The 19,966-nt window shown below is 40.4% G+C and overlaps 1 protein-coding gene across 7 annotated transcripts in view; it reads right to left on the bottom strand.

The window, feature by feature from the left end:
- The window catches only part of ATP11C (ATPase phospholipid transporting 11C), a 174,997-nt gene that overhangs the window by 28,863 nt on the left and 126,168 nt on the right, over positions 1-19,966 (bottom strand). For all 7 annotated transcript variants that reach the window (XM_027607948.1, XM_027607945.1, XM_027607943.1 and 4 more), the window contains 4 exons: positions 17,382-17,556; positions 12,763-12,865; positions 11,429-11,574; positions 4,769-4,828 (listed from right to left, as the gene is read on the bottom strand). In XM_027607948.1, the coding sequence (XP_027463749.1) occupies positions 4,769-4,828; positions 11,429-11,574; positions 12,763-12,865; positions 17,382-17,556 (484 nt within the window). The remainder of the gene's footprint in view (positions 1-4,768; positions 4,829-11,428; positions 11,575-12,762; positions 12,866-17,381; positions 17,557-19,966) is intronic.

The raw sequence follows: 19,966 nt of genomic DNA, 5'->3' as shown, positions 1-19,966 counted from the left end.
CTCAATGAGTCCCCCTTAAAATTTCTTGCAGGGCTGACTTAGTGGTCACGAACTCCTTTTGTTTTTGTCTGTCTGGGAAATAATTTCTCTCTCCTTCTATTCTGAACGACAGGCTTGCTGGATAAAGAATTCTCGGCTGCATATTTTTCCATTCGGCATGTTGAATATTTCCTGCCACTCCTTTCTGGCCTGCCAAGTTTCTGTGGACAGATCTGCTGCAAACCTGATCTGTCTTCCCTTGTAGGTAAAGGACTTTTATCCCCTACCCCCACTGCCCAACCTCACTGCTTTCAGGATTCTTTCCTTGTATTTTGTGAATTTGACTATGATATGCCCTGGCAATGGTCAGCTTTTGTTGAGTTTAATGGGAGTTCTCTGTGCTTCTTGGATTTTGATGTCTGTGTCCTTCCCCAAATTAGGGAAGTTTTCAGCTATAAATTTATCTGAATAAACCTTCTGCCCCTTTTTCTCTCTCTTCACCTTCTGGGACTCTTGTGATACGAACGTTATGTTTTAATAAGTCACTTAGTTCCCTAACCTATCTTTGTGGTTCATTACCTTTCCCTCTTCTTTTCAGCTTCATTATTTTCTGTAATTTTATCTTCTATTTCACTGATTTGCTCCTCTGCTTTGTCCATCCTTGTTTTTATGTCCTCTACTTGGGATTGCATCTCGGTTGTATCATTTCTAATTTTGGCCTGACTAGATTTAAGTTCTTTTATCTCCACAGTAAGGGATTCTCTAGTGTCTTCTATGATTTTTTCAAGCCCAGGTAGTGTTTTATAATCGTTTTTTTAAAATTCTAGTTCAGACATCTTAATTATATCTGTACTGATTAAATCCCTTGCGCCCTGAGTTCCACTTCCCGTTCTTTCTTTTGGGGTGAATTTCTCCGTCTCATCATTTTGTCCAGAAAAGAAGAAAATGAAACAAAAACCCCCACAAAAAACAACAAAGAAAAACCCCAAAAAACAAAAATTCCCCCCAAAACCCTAGATCGTGGGAGTGTTTTGCTCTGCTTGTTAGAAGAATCTAGATCCCAAAATAAATAATAAATAAAAGTAAACAAAGAAATACAAAAATATAAAGTATATACAAATAAAAATTTGAAAAATAAAAACTTTACAAAATGGATTGAAAATAAATGAAAAAACAAAAAAATAAAAAGTAAAAAGGAAGCTAGATCCTATTTTCCTCTAGGACGGAAGCTCTGCAGCACCCTATGATCAGTAAACTTGGTGTAAGTGAGTTGTTTGTGCCGGTCTTCTGGGGAAGCAGCCTGTTGGGATGATTCTCAGGTGGATTTGTCCTAGTGGAAATGCGCCTTCAGGGTGCGGGGGGGGGGGGGGGGGGGGGGACTTGGTGTAAGCAGCTCCGGATTCCACTAGGTGGTGCTGTTTTGCTCCCTGAAGGCTTACAGCACTGATGGGTGGGATGAATATGGTTGTGTACCACTCTCTAGCCCTAGAGCTGAAAGTTCCCACCCCCCCCACTCCTCAGTGAGCCCTCACAGAAGAGCAGTCAATCACTGATTTCCATCAGAACCCTGCGTTCAACTGGTCTGTGTCCGAGCTTTTTTTCTTTAATCTCAGGCACGCAACTGAGTTTCAAAACTCTAAATTTCAGGGACTACCACAGCGCAGATGTGCGCTGCTCTTCTGGGGGAGGGTCTTGCCACACTTTTGCAAGTTGCTGGCCCCTGGTTATGTGACCAGGCACATAACCATGCAGGGGTTCGCAGTTTATGGCAAAACAGGGCAGAAAGCTGGCACTAAGAATCACTGTTCTCAGCTGGCTTCCATGTTCCTATGCCTGGGAACAATGCCACCTGTTCTTGCGACCCAGGGGATCCTCAGACCATGGTGTCCCTCCTGGGATTCCACCCTGCTTTGCCACATGAGCACCTTTAAACTGGGCACATCCCCCACTGTAGCAGACTTCTAAAAGTTCTGATTTTTGCACTCTGGTGCTTATAATACTTTGTGGTAGCCTCTGAAAACAGGCTCTCTCCCCGCCACTATATCTATGGCTATATCTCCCCCAGTTCAAATCTCTGCACCTCCTACCTTCCAAAAGGTGGTGGCTTTTCTACTTGTAGACTTGCAGTTTTTGTTCTCTCAGACCTCTGATTGATTTCTTGGTTGTTCAGAATGATTTGATAACTATGTAGCTGTGTTCAAGGGACAAGACATGCTTAGGGTCCCCCTAATGTTCCACCATCCTAACTCCCCTAGAATTAAACTCAGCAAAAATTATCTTCTGAATTGAAAAGAACCCCCAAATAGGTGTTTTGTTCCTTTTCATTTTCAAGGGAGAGGATTAGTTTGTTGGCACACAATACTGTATTTTCACTGGAAACTACCCCATTTTCACTAATGAGAAAATTGAAAACAACAACAAACATACAAACAGAAAGATTGCCTGGTAAGCATTTAGTCTTGAATTTCATTCAAACAAAAGAAGCATCAATCTACTTTTATTCCACTACAGTACTTCAATGTTACATGAGAGATTATTGTAATTCTTAGATGCATAATTAGGAGACAGAATGCCCTCAAAACAAACAACAGGTTTAGTTGATAATAGTTTCTTATTAAACCTGCTACAAATGTTTTCTTTTCACATAGGAAAAAGACCAATACTATCCTAGCTTTGCTAAAGAAAGAGTTGCTTTTTGCTTAAAGAATCTGAATCCTGGTCCCATTTCTACATTCTCTGTAGCTTGCTCTCCAATTTCCAGGGTTGGAGAGAACATGTGATGTGGACTTGAGTTGAAAAAGGCTGCCTACCTGTATGTACTCTAAACATATTTGCAATAATGGTTGCTACATCCAGCACTAGCACAAGGCCAAAGTAAAAAATAAAAATATTGCACATCATGCCACCACCTCAGAGAGACCTTCTTTTTACCCGATACACTTTTCCTCTAAGATGTCTGACAGTTCCCTCCTCTCCTTCAGATCTCTGCCCAAATGTCACCTCAGGGAGAACTTTCCAGATCATCTCTAAAATAGCAGACTTCTGCATTCATGCTCTACCAGTTTATGATGCTTTACTTTTTCCTTTGGAGCCTATATCAGTACCTGACATATTTGTATGATTGCAGTCTCACCCCCTAACACTGTACTGCAAGCTCCATGGGTAAGACTTTGTTTTGATCACTACAGTAGGCACTCAAGAGATACTCATTAAATGAACGGACCTACCATCTGAGCAGCTGAGGAAGCCAAACATCAACTCCTATGGAAACCTCAATAGCTAAGGTAACCTAAGCAGACTCTAGACAAACTAGGGTCTGAGTCTCAGATGGCTTTATAAGGAATAAATCCTTTCCTCATAGAACTTGTGAACACACTCCTTTCAAACTAAAAACAATGTTTTATCCAGATTAAGCCAATTTCCCTTTAGCATTTTGCTACAAAATTTGAAATGTCTTTTTATTTTTTAAAGATTTTATTTATTTAACAGAGAGAGAGAGAGAGAGAGAGAGAGAGTACAAGCAGGGGGAGCGGGAGAGGGAGAAGCAGACTTCCGGCTGAGCAGGGAGCCCAATGTGGGGCTCGATCCCAGGACCCTGGGATCATGACCTGAGCTGAAGGCAGATGCTTAACTGACTGAGCCACCCAGGCACCCATTAAAAATGTCTTTTTAATACCTGTACTCATCCACGGAAGTGAGGAATTTGAAGCATCTGACCAGTAGTAATCTGGATGTTCAGACAAAGCAGATTCATTAGAATTTAGAAAACTCTCTGTAACTAAGACTGTTAGTTTTGCATGCAAGAAGGCTGATGGCACTTCCTACAGCTGGTAGATGATTAATTCATAAAGCAACTCTGCTAAACTGGCACCACAGGCTTGACCACAAGACACTGATGTAAGAAAGAACATACCCAATGAAGAGGCAAGTTCTAGGGAAAGAGAGCAATCACTTTCCATTCAGAAGAACACACTGTCTTAAAAATACTGCCAAGAAATTAGAAAAAAAAATCTTTTCCTAGCAGGAGGAATGAAATATGCCTTGAAATTTTAGAAACTCAGTCTCTAATATCTGCGGTGATGTTACCATTAGCTCAGCATGGCAAAATGACTGAATTGCTCATAGATTAACTACAAAATTTCTCAGTCACTGAGCATTACAGCTCCTGTACTGGGCTATCCTTCCACTAGAAGCGACACAAGTTCCATTTCAGTTGTTAAAGCTATAAATGTGCATGCCCATCCCACCACTTATGTATCAAAATAACACATATCCTATTCTTTATGTAATAATAATGTTCAGAACACAATAAACCACAAAAAATGTAGAGTTGCTCAAGTAATCCAAGGCTCTATCCAGGGATCACAGCTTCTTGGCCAGTTGAAAGATCAACATTTTTCTAGAAACTCAACCTAAGAAACTGCAAAGGTGTGAGATTTTATTTGATGAAATATTAAACTACACCATTTTAGGATTATTGGAAAGCATGGTTTACACTGATTAAAAGAAATACTCTTAAGGTTATCTCCTTAAGGTAACTCCTCCAACAGGAGGTACCAAATAACTTTCAAGAAGAAACGAATGATAAGAACATCACTAAAGCAAAGACATAAACATTTGCTATTGTCAAAAACCAGGGCAAGAAGACCAACTGTTGAACCAAAAAATAAATAAATAAATTGTTTTACTTTGAACATACCTCTCTCATCTCTACAATCCAATACATAAAAAGGTAATTTATTAATAGCCAACATAAAGTACATTATAACAAATAACTAGGGAAACAAACCTGTTGTGAGAATCCACAGAAGAACTGGTACAAAAATTGTGGCAAAATGAAACAAAGGTTCTGGAAAAAAATGTAAAAAAAGAGTTAGCCTTCACTTGAACTTTCTAAACTAACACAGGATATTGTACTCCAAATAGTCTGTAGTCAATCCCAAGCCCTTCTAATATCATAACACAATAAATCTCTATTACAGTTGTAAGCAAACAACTCAAAGACAAATGATTAACTCATATTAATACCAACTTTTGCCTTACCAAGCAGAAAGAGGATCTCACTTTATGAGAACCTCTTGCTATTCTTCCTTGAGGGAAGAAATAAGCTCATACAAACACAAACATTTAGGTATTACCCCTTAAATGCCAATCTGATTTGCAAAATCAACATGAGGTAGACTGACATAAAGCTCAAAGTGTACATTTAAAGTCAATTAATGCCAGTAAACAGCCAGGATATTGTTAGAGTGTATGCTGACACTAACAGTATCAACTAATGCTTTACTGTCTTTATTATTGCCTCATCAAACAACTGACATATTATTATTGATCACCTATTATATGCAAAGACGGTATTGTGGGTAATACAAAACAAAACAAAACAAAACAAAAACCCAGAGCAAAGCTTCTTACTCCTAAGGGACTTATCTAATTGGGAGAATACTAAAAACAAACAGGAAAAAATATAAGCTCAGAATTCATAACACAGTAAAAGCCACTAGGTAGGACTATAAATACTGAAAATTAATGTCTTCAGGCAAAATCACCAGAACTAGTATTTTCAAATGAGTGCCACCTGTCATGGTAGGATGGGACCTTATTTGAGAGCTGTTCTCACTTGTTCACGATGTCTCTGGATGTCTCTTTGGGTAGCCCTTCAAGAGCCCGATTTTGGGCTATGTCAGAAAACTAGTCTCTTTCCTTCTGTCACACATTCTCACTTAGCTAATTTACCAGGCTAGGAGGCTTGAAGGGGTTTTTAAAAATCCAATGCATCCTCAAAGGATGAACATCTGCTATAGCTGAGGATATTTAGGTGAATATACTATAGGCTCTGGAAGCTCTTCCTAAAGAAAAGTGCTATACATGTATTGAATTAAGTCCTACAGCATCGGTGTGTCAGAGCTCCCAAGGTCACCTCTTGAAAGGGGGACACTCACGTGTATGCATCAATTTTGGGAGAATGCAAAACCATACTTAAAAAAAAAGTGTTCTGAGGTTGGAGGAGGCAGTACTCAGGGGGGATTATGGGGGTGCTTTGTGGGAAAGGAAGGTCTGACTCTCCCACTAGAATGCAAGTCCCCTGAGAACAGAGACTTTGCCGTCTTAGTCCATTATGAATCTTTAGGTCTTAAAATGGTGCTTGGCACATGGTAACACATTCAAACGTATCTGTTCACTGCATAAATAAAGAAATTAGAACTTGAACAAGGTATTACAGATGGATAGGATATGTTGACAGCATGAACCAAGGCAAGGTTCATGTATTTTATATTTTTTTATTATTTATTTTTAAAAAAGATTTTATTTATTTATTTGACAGAGAGAGACACAGCGAGAGAGGGAACACAAGCAGGGGGAGTGGGAGAGGGAGAAGCAGGCTTCCCGCGGAGCAGGGAGCCCAATGCGGGGATCGATCCCAGGACCCTGGGATCATGACCTGAGCCGAAGGCAGTCGCTTAACCAACTGAGCCACCCAGGCGCCCAAGAGGAAGGCTTTTCAGCCCAGCCCAAGAGGGTTGAAAGTATTAGAAATCACCCCGGGATAAAAGGCAGCGGGGGAAAAGGAATACTGCTAGTCGGTAACTAAGATGATAATGGGCACAGAGATCTTAATGAAGACAGAGGGCATTAGCTACACGAATAAGCCCCTAAATTGGGAACAGGGATATGTTAATTATTGACCACTGGTAAACAGCCATTTTAATGCTTGTTTTGTTTTCCTTAACAGAGCATTCCTTCCATCTGGTGGTAGGTGCTTGAATTGCAGGCCAAAATCTTGAGGCAAACCAGGCCTCAGGAATGGGATTAGAGTGTTAGGCAGATATGCATGGCAAATCTTCATGGGCTCACCTACTAGGGATAAGTAAGAAAATAACCACCTGTCCCCAAGTGGGGCTGTTGAATTACTTAGTCCAAGGCCTGACAGACCCTAACTGTGATGTACAAAAAGTCTTGCACTGAGAGTAAATAATCCTATTGTGGAAATCTAGCTCTGCCACCTTTGAGCTGAGGAGGGAAAGGCAAGTTTCGTAAACTCTGAGCTCTGCTTTCCACATATTTTAAATGAAAATAATAGTAATTGCTCAAAGGAGATCTGTGAGGATTGATTAAGAAAATAAAGTGCTTTTGTTAACCAGCAAAGTATCTTACACATACTGGGTTAATCATCATTATAATCATCATCTATGTTTGGCCGGGATACCAGCTGATACTGAATGACAGGGTCCTGGCAAATCTGTAAACCTGGGTTCACACTAATGTATTTATGTATTTATTTTTTAAGTAGTCTCTACACCCAACGTGGGGCTCAAACTCACAATCCTGAGATCAAGAGTCACACGCTCCACTGACTGAGCCAGCTAGGCATCCCAACATGTATTTTTTTTAAAACATTTTTTTTTAAAAGTAGGCTCCATGCTAAACGCAGGGCTCAAACTCACAACCCTGTGATCAAGAGTTGCAGGCTCTACTGACTGAGCCAGCCAGGTGCCCCTCACAGTTATGTAGGTCTTTTCGAAAATAGAAAGCTAGTAAGAACAGGGATTGATCACAGAAAACTGACACACAAAAACAGTTGCTGTGCTTTCCCTTCTGAGAAATATAGGGCATGAAATCCAAACACTCTAACGGTTTGAATCATTTGGGAACTTGCACACGAACTCGGTAATGTACCTACGAACTAGAATCTAATTAAGAACTTTGGTAAATTCTCTCCCCTGGTAGACAAAAATGACTAGGCAAGCTTAGTCTAACATGAACTCTAATGCTTGGTGAAAAAAGAAAACCAAGGTATTGTTGGGGAAATGACTTCAGTGTCCACTCATAGGGGTTTGCGATCCCACACCCTTATCATGTTTTAGGTGAATAATTAACTGGGTGAGAAAAACTGTTCACAATATGTTATTAAGTGAAAAGGGAAAAATGCAAAACAGTATGTTTTGGGACTGACTGCTAATAAGTATGGGGTTTCTTATGGGGTGATGGAAATGTTCTGGAATTAGATAGTGGCAATGGTTGCTCATCATAGCGAATACACTAAAAGACACTGTATTGTACACTTTTGAGTGTATGATAGTGAATTTTGTTATGTGAAGTATATCTCAATATACAAATTGAAAAAAAAATCCAGTAGTGTATAACATTATAGAGGCACCTGGCTGGCTTGGTTGGTAGAGCATGTGACTCTTGATCTTGGGGGGTGCACAGCTTACTTGGAAAAAAGAAAAAAACACCAAAAAAACCCAAAACCCAAAAACGATGTCAACACAATTTAATTTATATAGAACAGGTCACATAAAATGTCACTATTGGTTCTCTCTGTGGGTATGATTATAATTACAGATGACCTCAAAACCTTCATTTTGGAAAAAGAGTTATACATAAGAGGGATTTGAGAAAAATCATTGTTGCATGAGTTTCCTTTCGATTAGAGCATTAAGTCACTAAGCAAGATTCTCAGACAACCTCGTCTTGAGGAGAACCATACCAATGTTTTACATACTTAAAAAAATAATTAAAATCAGTCAGGATTAGAGAGGAAGGACCAAAATGGTATGCAAACAAAAATTTAACCTAACTCTATTACAAATAAATAACATAAACACTATGAAATGGTGGAAAAGGAAAAAAGTAATTTTGGAAATAGTATTTTGACTGTGTAAGGCTAAAGACAAACAGAAGTATATAATAAATACATCACTCAAGTTAGTTTGTTGCTCATAGGATTATGAGTTAGCAATTCTGAAACTACTTTATGAGTATTCCAGGATTGAGCAAGTATATAAACATATTGAGGATAACGAGAACTGGGGTTCTCACCACTGGAGAAAGGAGTTACAAGTAAGGAAAAAGGGAAGGGCAGAATGAAACCCTGTGGTGTTGGCTGGAATTCAAGGACCAGTATAAACTGAGTTTATTCTCAGTTTATTCTTGGTTCTTGGTTCATATTCTTGGTTCATACTGTCACCTATGATTCTGGCCCAACATAGCTGTGTGTGTACACACACACACACACACACACACACACACACACACACACACACACACACACACACACAGATATAAACAGATTTGTGTGTATACCCATGGCCTAGAACTGCAGCTCAGCAGGAATGAGCACAACTGGCACACAGATCTTGATTTCTAAATGCCACTTGCAAATAAAAGGAACCAGTGTTTCTTGGAGAAAGGTCTGAATCCAGAACTAGAGCAGGAAAAATACAAGATGAACCTAGAATATCATATGGAACCAGAAAATAAAGTCTTCAAAAAAGTTTGGGGAGCAGGAGAGAGGAGAATGGGGAGATGACACTCAGTAGGTGTAAGGTTTTAGTTTTGCAAGACAAGTTAACAATACTGTATTGTACATTTCAAAATCTGTTAAGTGCACAGACCTCATGTTAGGCATTCTTATCACTATAAAATAAAAAATGATGGGGACGTGGTGAAAGGACACAGGCTAAATTTGTGACAATCTGAGTAAGAGAATAAGTAACAATAGTAATAGATTTTTAACTCATAGAATAAAGTATCTTAGTAGCAGAATGCTCTTTTCCAATGAAATTACACAGATTAAAGTTGAAGGGTCTTTAGACCCCCAAAACACCATCTGAATCAAGTTATCAAAGTTAACATTATCCTGAGTGAGACGTATTGACAACACATGTCTCCTGATATGATGCACTGAGGTTACAACATTACTTCTATGGTACTGGTGCCAAAAAAGCATAACCTGATTCTCATGATAAGCAAACATTAGACAAACCCAAATTGAGGGGCATTCTACAAACTAGCCAGTACTCTTCAAAAATGTTAAGATCACGAAGACAAAGAAGATAGCAGTTTTCCAGTGTAAAGAAGACTAAGGAGGGGGCGCTTGGGTGGCTCAGTCCGTTACGTATCTGCCTTTGGCTCAGGTCATGATCTCAGGGTCCTGGGATCGAGCCCCGTGTTGGGCTCCCTGCTCAGGGGGGATGTCTGCTTCTCTCTCTCTCTGCCCCTCTCCCCTGCTCATGGTCTCTCTCTCACACTCTCTCTCCAAAATAAATCAACAAACTAAAAAAAAAAAGACGACTAAGGAGGTGTCACAGCTAAATGAAATCACGAGCCTGAAACAGACCTCAGAGAGATTACCAGTGGGACCTTTGGCAACACTCCAAGACTACATGTAGACTGGTTAATAATGTGCCAATTAATCTCAATTTATGGATCTTGATAACTATGCTGCATATTATCTAGGGTGTTAACAGTAGACAAAGAGTATATGAAAATTATTTCACTAATTTCACAATTTTTTTAAAGTCTGAAATTATTTCAACACAAAAAGTGAAAAAAACTTTAAAAACTATACCGAACAGAACATAGAACAAGAGATCAAGTTCTGGCCCATGTCGGCTTAAAATGATTTTCATACTTTAGACACTATTTCACCTTCATGTATGCCAGGTTCATTAGGCATAAAATGAGTGGCTTGTACTATATTCATGGAACTCCAAATTGTGCTCTGAGGAATCTCTGGGCAAGACAAGGAGAATGAACAAGGAAATAGCCCTGGACTCATCATCCTTCAATGAATGCAGTTCTGCTTCTATCTGCTTTACCTGTATAATTCCACTTGAAAAGAGTAGTTCGGAATACTCTTTAGGATAAAAAGGGAACCAACTATTGATAATACGATATAACATGGATGAAGCATAAAAAACATTATGCTAAGTGAAACAGGCCACAGACACAGAAGAGCACATATGATTTTATTTACATGAAGTTCTAAAACAGGCAACTCTAATGTGCATACTGCATAAATTATACCTAAATTTATATATTATATGTTGTAAGTATCATATGTTGTGTAACAATACAAATCAGGTTAGTCATTGGTGCAAGGTAGAGGAGACTGACTGGGAAGGAGCACATGGGAACTTTCTGGGTTGATGGTTACATGGATGTATACATGTGTCAAAATGGAATTGTACACTTTTAATGGGTACATTTTACTGTATTTAAACTCCAAGAAAGTTGACTTAAAAATTTCATCCCAAATTGCTTGCATTAAAAGGAATTTCTAGTTTCTTTTTTAAAAGTATTTCTTATTTGAGAGAGTGCACGCCTGTGTTTGGGGGGGGGAGGAGAAGGAGGGCAGAGGGAGAGGGAGAGAAGCTCAAGCAGACTCCCCTCTGAGCGTGGAGTCCAAACCAAGGCTCGATCTCACGACCCTGAGATCACGACCTGAGCTGAAATCAAGAGTCAGACGCTTAACTGACTGAGCCACCCAGGTGCCCCAGGAATTTCTAGTTTCTGATTCATTAGATAATGTTTTGTAGACCACAAATCTCAGTACTAAGATAGCAAAAGAACCGTGAAAAATGGGAGGAAAATCCTATGACCAAGCTGAGCCAATGCTGGGTTAGATGGTGATAAGTTCAATTACAAATATTTTGTTCCATACCTTATAGAAGAAATACTGTACAAGGTGTGCTATTCTCACATAATATAGATGTCCGTGAGCCAAGAGCAGTTTTTTTAAATGTTTAAACTTTGGAACAGCATAATCGCTATTCCTGGCTGCTTGCCGACCTTCTTTGCCTTTTATACCTGAAAAAGAGAAAATCTCTGTGACTATTTTATAAAATAAACAACCTCCTGATTTGTTATTTTCACACTTTTAACTTGTTTATGTGGCACAGTTCACTCATGTACTTTAAATTTCTTTTTAACCAAAAAGTGCTGTAACAGTGACAATGAGTCTTACCAATAAAAAGTAAAACTTAACTGGTAATTACTTATTTATAACATGATATAAAACAAATAGAATCATTGTTTTAATCATTACAAGGCAAAAATTAAGGAAAAAAATCTGAAAATTTATCTGAAAAAAGGCACTTAGTAAGTGCATAAATGTACATGCTCCTAGACAAGGGGCTGTAACAAAGCAACTCAGAGACCTGGGGTTTGTGGTCCAGGAGCTCAAAACTGAGAGTTACAATGGATGGTGAAGTCCTCTCACTGAATAAAACTCTTGAGTAGTAGCCCAAGTGGTTCAATGAGTGCAAGCAGCTTTAGGCCACTTCCACACTGAATAACCAATGAGTACAACTGAGAGTTCCACACTAAAACAGGGTTACTTACAAATGAAAGAATTTGGGAATCCAGACTACAGTAATAATAATTCCCAAGATACCTAGACCATTATTTCTTTCCTTCAAAAAAACAAAAACAAAAACAAACCAAACTTGCTGGGGTGTCAGGACTGCTGCCTCTCAGCAGCCTGACATGGGAAAAAAATGGTGCAGGCAGGGGAAAAGGCTGTTGTTGCATGCCAACATATAAATTCCACACTATAGCCCAAAGCGCCCATAAATATTGCCATGTGGAAAACCAGCCAACCAATTATCATTTCTTAGTCCCAAACAGTTAAGAATCTCAGAAGATAGAGTGCAGCAACATAAGCAGGCGATGTGGCCAGGGGCAGAAAATCAATAAAATTTCATGCATGCTGTTAAAGTGAAAGCTAAATGATCAATTGCACCACCAGTAGGCTTGGGAAATTCACTTCACTTGGCTAATATAAAAATATCCTCTAACTTTGTATTGCTACATTCCCACCGGGGCGGGACTTTGGGATGGACGTGTTAGATGAGGACCTTCATCAATGAATAATTATCGTCCCCAAATTAAAATTCAAGAGGAGTAACCAAGACATTCTCTCTAGAATATAAGACCACGTGACCTAACAAGCGATATGGATACCTTACAGCTGCCATCTCATTAGGTGGTTCTTACCTATTCCCACATGGGATTCCAAGATCATACTAACATCATTGGCACCATCACCTATTGACAGCGTTATTGGGCTGCCTTTTAAATTCTTCACCATTCTGACAATCTAAACATTAAATAGAAAAGAGGTACAGAAAAGGTCAAAGCAGAATGTGAGACTACTACATTGCGGGTATATGCCTCGTTCACACTTGTAAATGGAGGCCTTGCAAACAAATAGAAAGGTAGTTTGTGCATATTACATACAATAGCCTTGAATTCTCAGAGGTAAAAGAATGTAGCATTTTAAATGTAACACCAGCACCCACTATTTTTTTTTGTTTCCATGCATATACGAAGTGTCAGAAAACCTTGCCTCCTACCTATACTAAGAGGCCAACCTGTTTCCCTCTTTTGTCCTTGCTTCACGTGTCCTTTCAGATGAGGTGTTGAGTGTGACAGCGGAGACCAGAAAGCTGATTTGAGGTACCATGCATTAGGGCTACTGGAATAAGAGTAGGAAGTGAGAGAACAATGCTTCTAGACCCTCTCCATCTCTCCTCCCTGCAGATACAACCACTCCCTTCGGCACAGTCCCCTATTCCCAGGGACTTCCCCGATGATAAATTCTTATACCCATCCAGCTGCCAACTAAACTTTACTAAATCTCCCAGTGCCCAATATGATCTCACCTCTTCTAAAGGTAGCTGCGTTTTTAAATGGGGGCATCGTAAAGTTGGTGAGATTTGCAGAAAGTTCCCTGAGATATATGTATAAAGCCTGTCACCACTATTCCGAGTGTCTCTTCCAGATGTGTCAACGGCACAATGCAGCTCACTGCTCATTCATGGCAGGTACCGAATAAAAGACATCTTCTGGTGGAGTCACTTTGTGCAAGCATATTGGGTAAGCTGCCACCCTCCCACCCCATGTTTTAGATAATGACTGCTTTATGCGTCACCCCTCAAAACCCTCTAGAATCTGGCAGTTTTTAAAAAAGTGTATATAATTCAGAAGCTAACTAATGCCTTGCAGAAATTCTGTCCTCCGAATCGCTTTCACCAGTTAACATAAATAAAATCCATTTTCAACATTAAGTGATTAAAAATAACTGACCCGAGGCTAAGCCACCCCACAGTCTTTTCTTTAAACAAAATTCGGTCAGGTTTTAGTTGTACTAAATAGCGTACAAAAAACCCCACATCCAATTCCATTTAACACAAAAATGCTGTTATTGTGAGATGCCGGCTTTCCCCCATTCCCTCCCCTCAACTTGGTTCTTTTTAAAAATTTTTAGAGACTCTCAGAAATAATCTGTAAATGAGTCAAAGACAAACTTAAAGAACCTGCTCTAAATTTGTGTTTGATGGGCTACAATTCTGGTTAACCTAATTGCACCTGTGAAACTTGTGCAGCAATGATTTACACCTCAAGGAAGAAAAGGTGCAGCCAGGAAAGTTCTGGGGAAGGTGATAAAATTAGCAAGGGTGACAGCTTCTGCATGAAAATATGGATTAAGATTAAAGGTCGTCCTTGTGGAAAGATAAAAAAGATATACAGTCATGGACTATAAAATCACGAAAGATTTAGATAAACATTTTTTCTTTTTTTTTTTACTGTGCCCCGGGTCACCTGGATTAAGAACTTCTCTTCAATCTCTAAAATAGCTTCATGTGAAAGAAATCAATTTGCCAAAAACTACTTATCGACAAACTACAACTGCACACTGCATATACAATGTGCAATATCCAAGAAAGACAGAAGGCTGGTCACACACCTTAAGAAACATGTAATGGAATAGGAGAGATAGGGAATGAATACAAGAATATTAGATAATCAGATTATAATAAACACTAACAGTGTGAGGTATCTGTGCAAGGGAGTATGTAACATTGTCGTCTAAGTTGTCTACATAAAAAGGCCCATGATGGCAGAGAAGGGAGAGGACTCTACGTGCCACAGTAATCCGGAATGATTTTACAGAAGGAAGAGTCATTTTATCTAAATCATGAAAGATGGTTAAAGATCTGCGTGGATGGGGAAAAGGGGCTTAGAGGAGTATTCCAGAGGGAATGGCATGATCTAAGGCACATAGCCAGGTCAAGTACAATATATGCTCAGAAGACAGACTGGCTTGACCAGATCAATGAGTTTTCGTATAGGGGGCATGGACAGCCATATCCGGGTCCAGATCAATAGGGAGTGATGTTATGAAAGTGGTCACAGGCTGCAGAATAGGAAGAAAAGGCAAGACCACAGGCAAAGAGCCAAATTAGGTGGCTAGTTACAGGTGGAGTTCAATGAGCTGTTAAAGGAAGCTGCATCTGCCAGGAAAGAAAAGATGAAGAAGACAACGTACTAGGAAATGGACAGAATTTGGTGACTGAAACCACATGGAAGGATAAAACATGGTGGGGGGGAGTCACCAGAGATTTAAGGTTCTGAATCTAGAAACCCGGAAGTACAGTGGGCTCACTAACTGATGCAAAAGACAAGGAAGATGATGGGCTCTAAAGAAAGCTGAGTTGAGATGGTAATGACAACACCCAAGAAGACGTGTTCAGTAAGCAGCTGGAGAAGTAAAGTAGAAGCCGAAGTATTTGGATTGGAGAAGTGACTGGAAAATCACCTGCATGGACCTGACAGAGGAGTAGGTGATATCCTGGAAGATGGGACTATAGCGAAGGAAATAAAACAGGCCAAGGACTGAACTACACGGAGGCTCCATATTCTGGTTAGAAGAAGCTGGGAGAAGGAGTATGAAGTTAGGAATTCAAGTAACTGCCTGGGCAGTGGAGTAGCCAGAATCCTAGTGAGCAATTTGAGCAACAGACAATAAATGGGTGGGTGGGGGGAAGAGATTGCCTCTGACTAAAGGGACAGATTTCTATGGCTGCGGTTCTGGTAGGATCTACTTCCTCAACTGGGCTAACCAAGGCTCTGAAGGTTAAAGAAAAGAAAGAAGAGCACCTGATTGTGGTGGGGATTGAGAGTGAGAAGAAAGTAGACAGAGACAATGCCCTAAGTTAGGATGGGCTGTGTGCGCGCGCATGCATGTGTGTGCACGTGAAGTAGGGAGTAGAGTTTGTGTAAAGGACAAACCAAGGACACAGCCATTCCTTGGGTCTAGAGCAACCAGTTGAAGAATATGAAGAAGCAACACTAAGGCATGTGAAAGAATACAGTGTACACAGAAGTGAAAAGGTTTGTCATCTGTACTAAGGGCAAAAAAGCAAGCAAGGTGAAGCAGATCAACTCGAGCTGGAGGAGCTGGAGAAAACAGCCTATGGGAGGTGGCTCTTGAATTGGGTTTAAGTATGAGTAAAATTTGTTAGGACAAGAGGAATTCAGAGAGAATTCCAGATGAGGAAAGCTTTGGAGGAAAGGGAGCACCAACCAACAGGAGTGGAGGATTCAGGCTGGACACAGAGTGATAGTAGAGTGACAGTGGACACAGCACGTAGAGACACAAGGGCCAACAGGGGTAAGCCTGAATGCCAGAGTGCCAGAATGCCAGAGTGCCCGTTATCCTCAGGGACTAGGAAACTATAAAAGTATCCGAGTAAGAATATATAATGGAAGATGTGGTGTTTTACAAGATTAATTTGGGAGCATGGCAAGAGATTGAAGGGGGATGGGTGAAAGCCAGGAGACTGATGAGGAAGCTAAATCACAGTGTCTGTGTGTGAAGTCATAGGGCTTGGACTGGGATGGAAGTGAAAGGTTTAAAAAGATGGCACCCAAATGAGAGCTATGACAAAAGGTAGGATCAATGGGGCACCGTGACTACATAAAGAGTGTGGGAGAAGAGAAGGGTCAAAGGTCATTTGGTAACTTAGGGAGCAAAAAAAAATGTGGTGCTGGTGACAAGAATGAAGACAAGGGAGAAAACAAACTGGTCTGAAGGAGAAAATGACAAGATCTGTCTTGGACACTAGAATTTAATATGACAGCAGGGATTCCACATGGAGCCGTCTAGCAGGCAGCTAGAAATACGAGGTTTCACGTAAAGGAAAAGTCAGTACCAGAGACTATCAATGAGAGTCACAGAAATTCATGTTTAGAGAGACAGGCTATAAGTGAAAAGCAGAAGGAAGACAGCCCCAGATAAAAATGATAATCAGTGAGAAGTGAGAAGATGACACAAAATAAAAAGACACTAGGTTGCCAAGTAGGACACACAAAAAAAAGGCAAGACTGTGGACTACAGACAGAAACTCAGGGAAGAAAGTTTTAAGGAGGCTATGACTGCGGCAGAGAAACGAGGAGAACAAAAGACAGCGCGATGGATTTGGCAAGGAGGTCACTGCTCTTCTCTAGGCGATCCAACGGACGTGACACCATAAGAAGAAAGAACACACGGGGCTAATGTCACAGGGGAGCGAGGAGCAGTGCAATGGACGCAGCACGCACCAAGCACTCATTAGAGAAGTTTGGAAGGCAAGGAACTTGACAGCCAGCTTGAGGGGACAAGAAGCATGGGGTCATTCACACGGGTGGGCAGACCTCTGAATTTGACTGCAAAGAAGCAGCGTGGGAAGATGTAATAAGGTAAAAAGGGCTCTTTGAAGAAACAAAAGTGAATATCTGCACATGTGTGTATAGAAATCCCCGGAACGGAACATTAACTAATATCCAGTTACCTGGGCTTTCTGTAAAGGTGCCATCCGACAGCAGAGCACTGCGGTGCACTTCATACATATCTGCAAGAAAATGCTTTTGTAATTGTTAGAACTGGAGTCTTGACTAGAATTTAATATGAGTGACAATGTAGAGCCATCGATGATTAATCCATATTCTTGATGTTCTGTCCATGCTCTGGAAAAGAAAAACAACGCTATAATTGAATCTCCTATATCTTCCTATTTTGAAACCTAATTGTTTTTAAGAGCACAAAGAGGAGGGTCCCGCATAAGAGTCATCATCAGTCTGGTTCCCGAACCTATAAACTGCAGAGAAGCAACTGTCTCTAATGATGGCACAACAGAGATTTTTTCCATGACATCTTTGAGACTCAAGCTGCCCATATAGATTCTAAGGTCTAAAAGGTATTTAAAAATAATGGGCATTTAGCAGCTGGTCTCTGTGTAAGAAACTCAAGGTGAATTGTGGAAATTACAGATCAGTCAGTCAAACTCTGATATGAAGACAAATCATCAATCTGAAAACTTCTTAATAAAAGAAGAAGAAGACAAAATGGCTTCGGGCATACAAATCACAGAAGACCTTTTCCTGCATGACAAAGCCTGTCAATAGACCTGGCTTCTCAAAAATGATGGAGAGCCTAAAAGACACGGTGTTCATTAAAAACTACCACACAATAATGATATACGTTCCTTAAATCAGTATCATTTTATACTGGATTAGTGGTTCTCAATCATAGCCTTCCCATTACAATCATCTGGGCAGCTTTAAAAAATTGCCCACACCTGAGGTCTATTCCCAGACAAATTAAACCAGAGTATCTTGGGCAGTGCTTGGTTATTTATAGGTTTATGTTTCAGAAAGCTCTGTAGGTGATTCTCATCCATAGCCAGGACAACTAAGAGAGATTACATTCCAGGATAGACAAATATAACAGGTGCAAGTACTTAAGAAAAACATATGGGAGGGGCGCCTGGGTGGCACAGTTGGTCAAATGACCGACTCTTGGTTTCGGATCAGGGTCATGAGATCAAACCCCATGTTGGGCTCCGCTCTCCCTCTCCAACCCCACCCCCACCCCCGGCATGCATGCCCTCTCTCTGTCTCGAGAATAAAAAAATAAATCTTTTAAAAAAACATACGGGGGAAAACTTACAACTGAGAAAATTCTACCAATTAACATTTCGTTTTTTTGTAATTAAGAAAAAAACAGTGATTAATCAATTTTTGTTCAGGGGATCTTGGGTGCCATTTGAGCACTAGTGCAGTGGAAGTATTAGACACAGCACAATCTCATCATTATAGATTCATTTGTCTAATTTTAGGCTTCCTGAAGCTTAATGTTGAAGGGAGTCTTGTTAAAATTCCTGAGAATTTTGTTCAAGTGTAGCTTTTGACTCACTAGGTTTTCGGTGGGACAGGAGATTATGCATTTCTCACAAGCTTCTAATGATAATGGAGTTGCTATTCTATGGCCCAAACGTCTGAGTCGTGAGAGCCTAATATGCCTCCTCATTCCTTTATTCCATATCTCCTTGGTGTATACTGACACTATGGTATTTTGTACTTGTCCATATTCTGCTTCATAATTTTAGAAGCATGTTTTATTCACTAATTAAAGAGCTATCAATCGTGTTCTCCTTTGCTCCTCTACTCACAGAGCTGACTTAATGTGCAGAGAACAGTGGCTCAGTAACAAATCAAGCAATATTTATAAGCATCAACTCTTAGGTAGAACATAAAAGAATGGGAAGAATCATTAGCTCATCTTTCCTGGGAGAACAGAGAAACCTCCTTGAGGTGACAGAAATATACATGAGAGAATATACGCAAACAAACGAGATACTAAATGGCTAATATCCAGAGGTTGGGACAATAAATACACACAGGAAAGACCAGTGGAACTGAAAGACAAGGCAGAATGAGGTGAGGGGAGAGTAGTATGCTGGGGTGTGTTAGGAAAGCAAGGTGCAAAGGTCACTTGAGGCCTTTGCTGTGACCTCATTCTGTGTGTAATGGAGAACCACTCGCCTGGCAGAAGGGCTTAAGGGATTCAAGGCACGAGTTGCTAGGAATTTGAAGTGCAGCGCTAGTGGGGAGAATGGAAACCTGAATAAGGCTCGGTGGCTGACGTGAAGCGGAAGCTGACAAAAGGGATTCTGGGTCTGATGCTTACTTATAGAACTTGAGGGAAATCTGGGCCCAACTCCAAACAGATGAACCACAAGAGGGAATGTTCTGAGATGGTGAATTCAGTTTTTCAGAAGTCCTGGCCTTTACAAAAGTACCCCAGAGCCGCTGAATGGTGCTGTGGACTGAACTGTGTCCCACGCCCTCCCACCTTCCCAAATCCTATGTTGAAGCTCTAACCCCCGATGTGATGGTATCTGGAGATGGGGCCTTTGGGAGATGACTAGGTTTAAGTTAAGTCATGAGGGTGGAGCCCTTATGATAAGATTAGTGCCCTTATAAGAAGAGACACCAGAACAGCATCTCTCTGAGCCATGGAAAGACGCAGTGAGAAGGTAGCTTTGTATAAGCCAGGAAGAGAGACCTCACTGGAACTCGACCCCAGAAATATGAG

Source organism: Zalophus californianus, chromosome X, assembly GCF_009762305.2.
Source record: "Zalophus californianus isolate mZalCal1 chromosome X, mZalCal1.pri.v2, whole genome shotgun sequence".
NCBI classification, from domain to species: domain Eukaryota; kingdom Metazoa; phylum Chordata; class Mammalia; order Carnivora; family Otariidae; genus Zalophus; species Zalophus californianus.
This window is presented reverse-complemented; position numbering and strand designations above follow the sequence as displayed.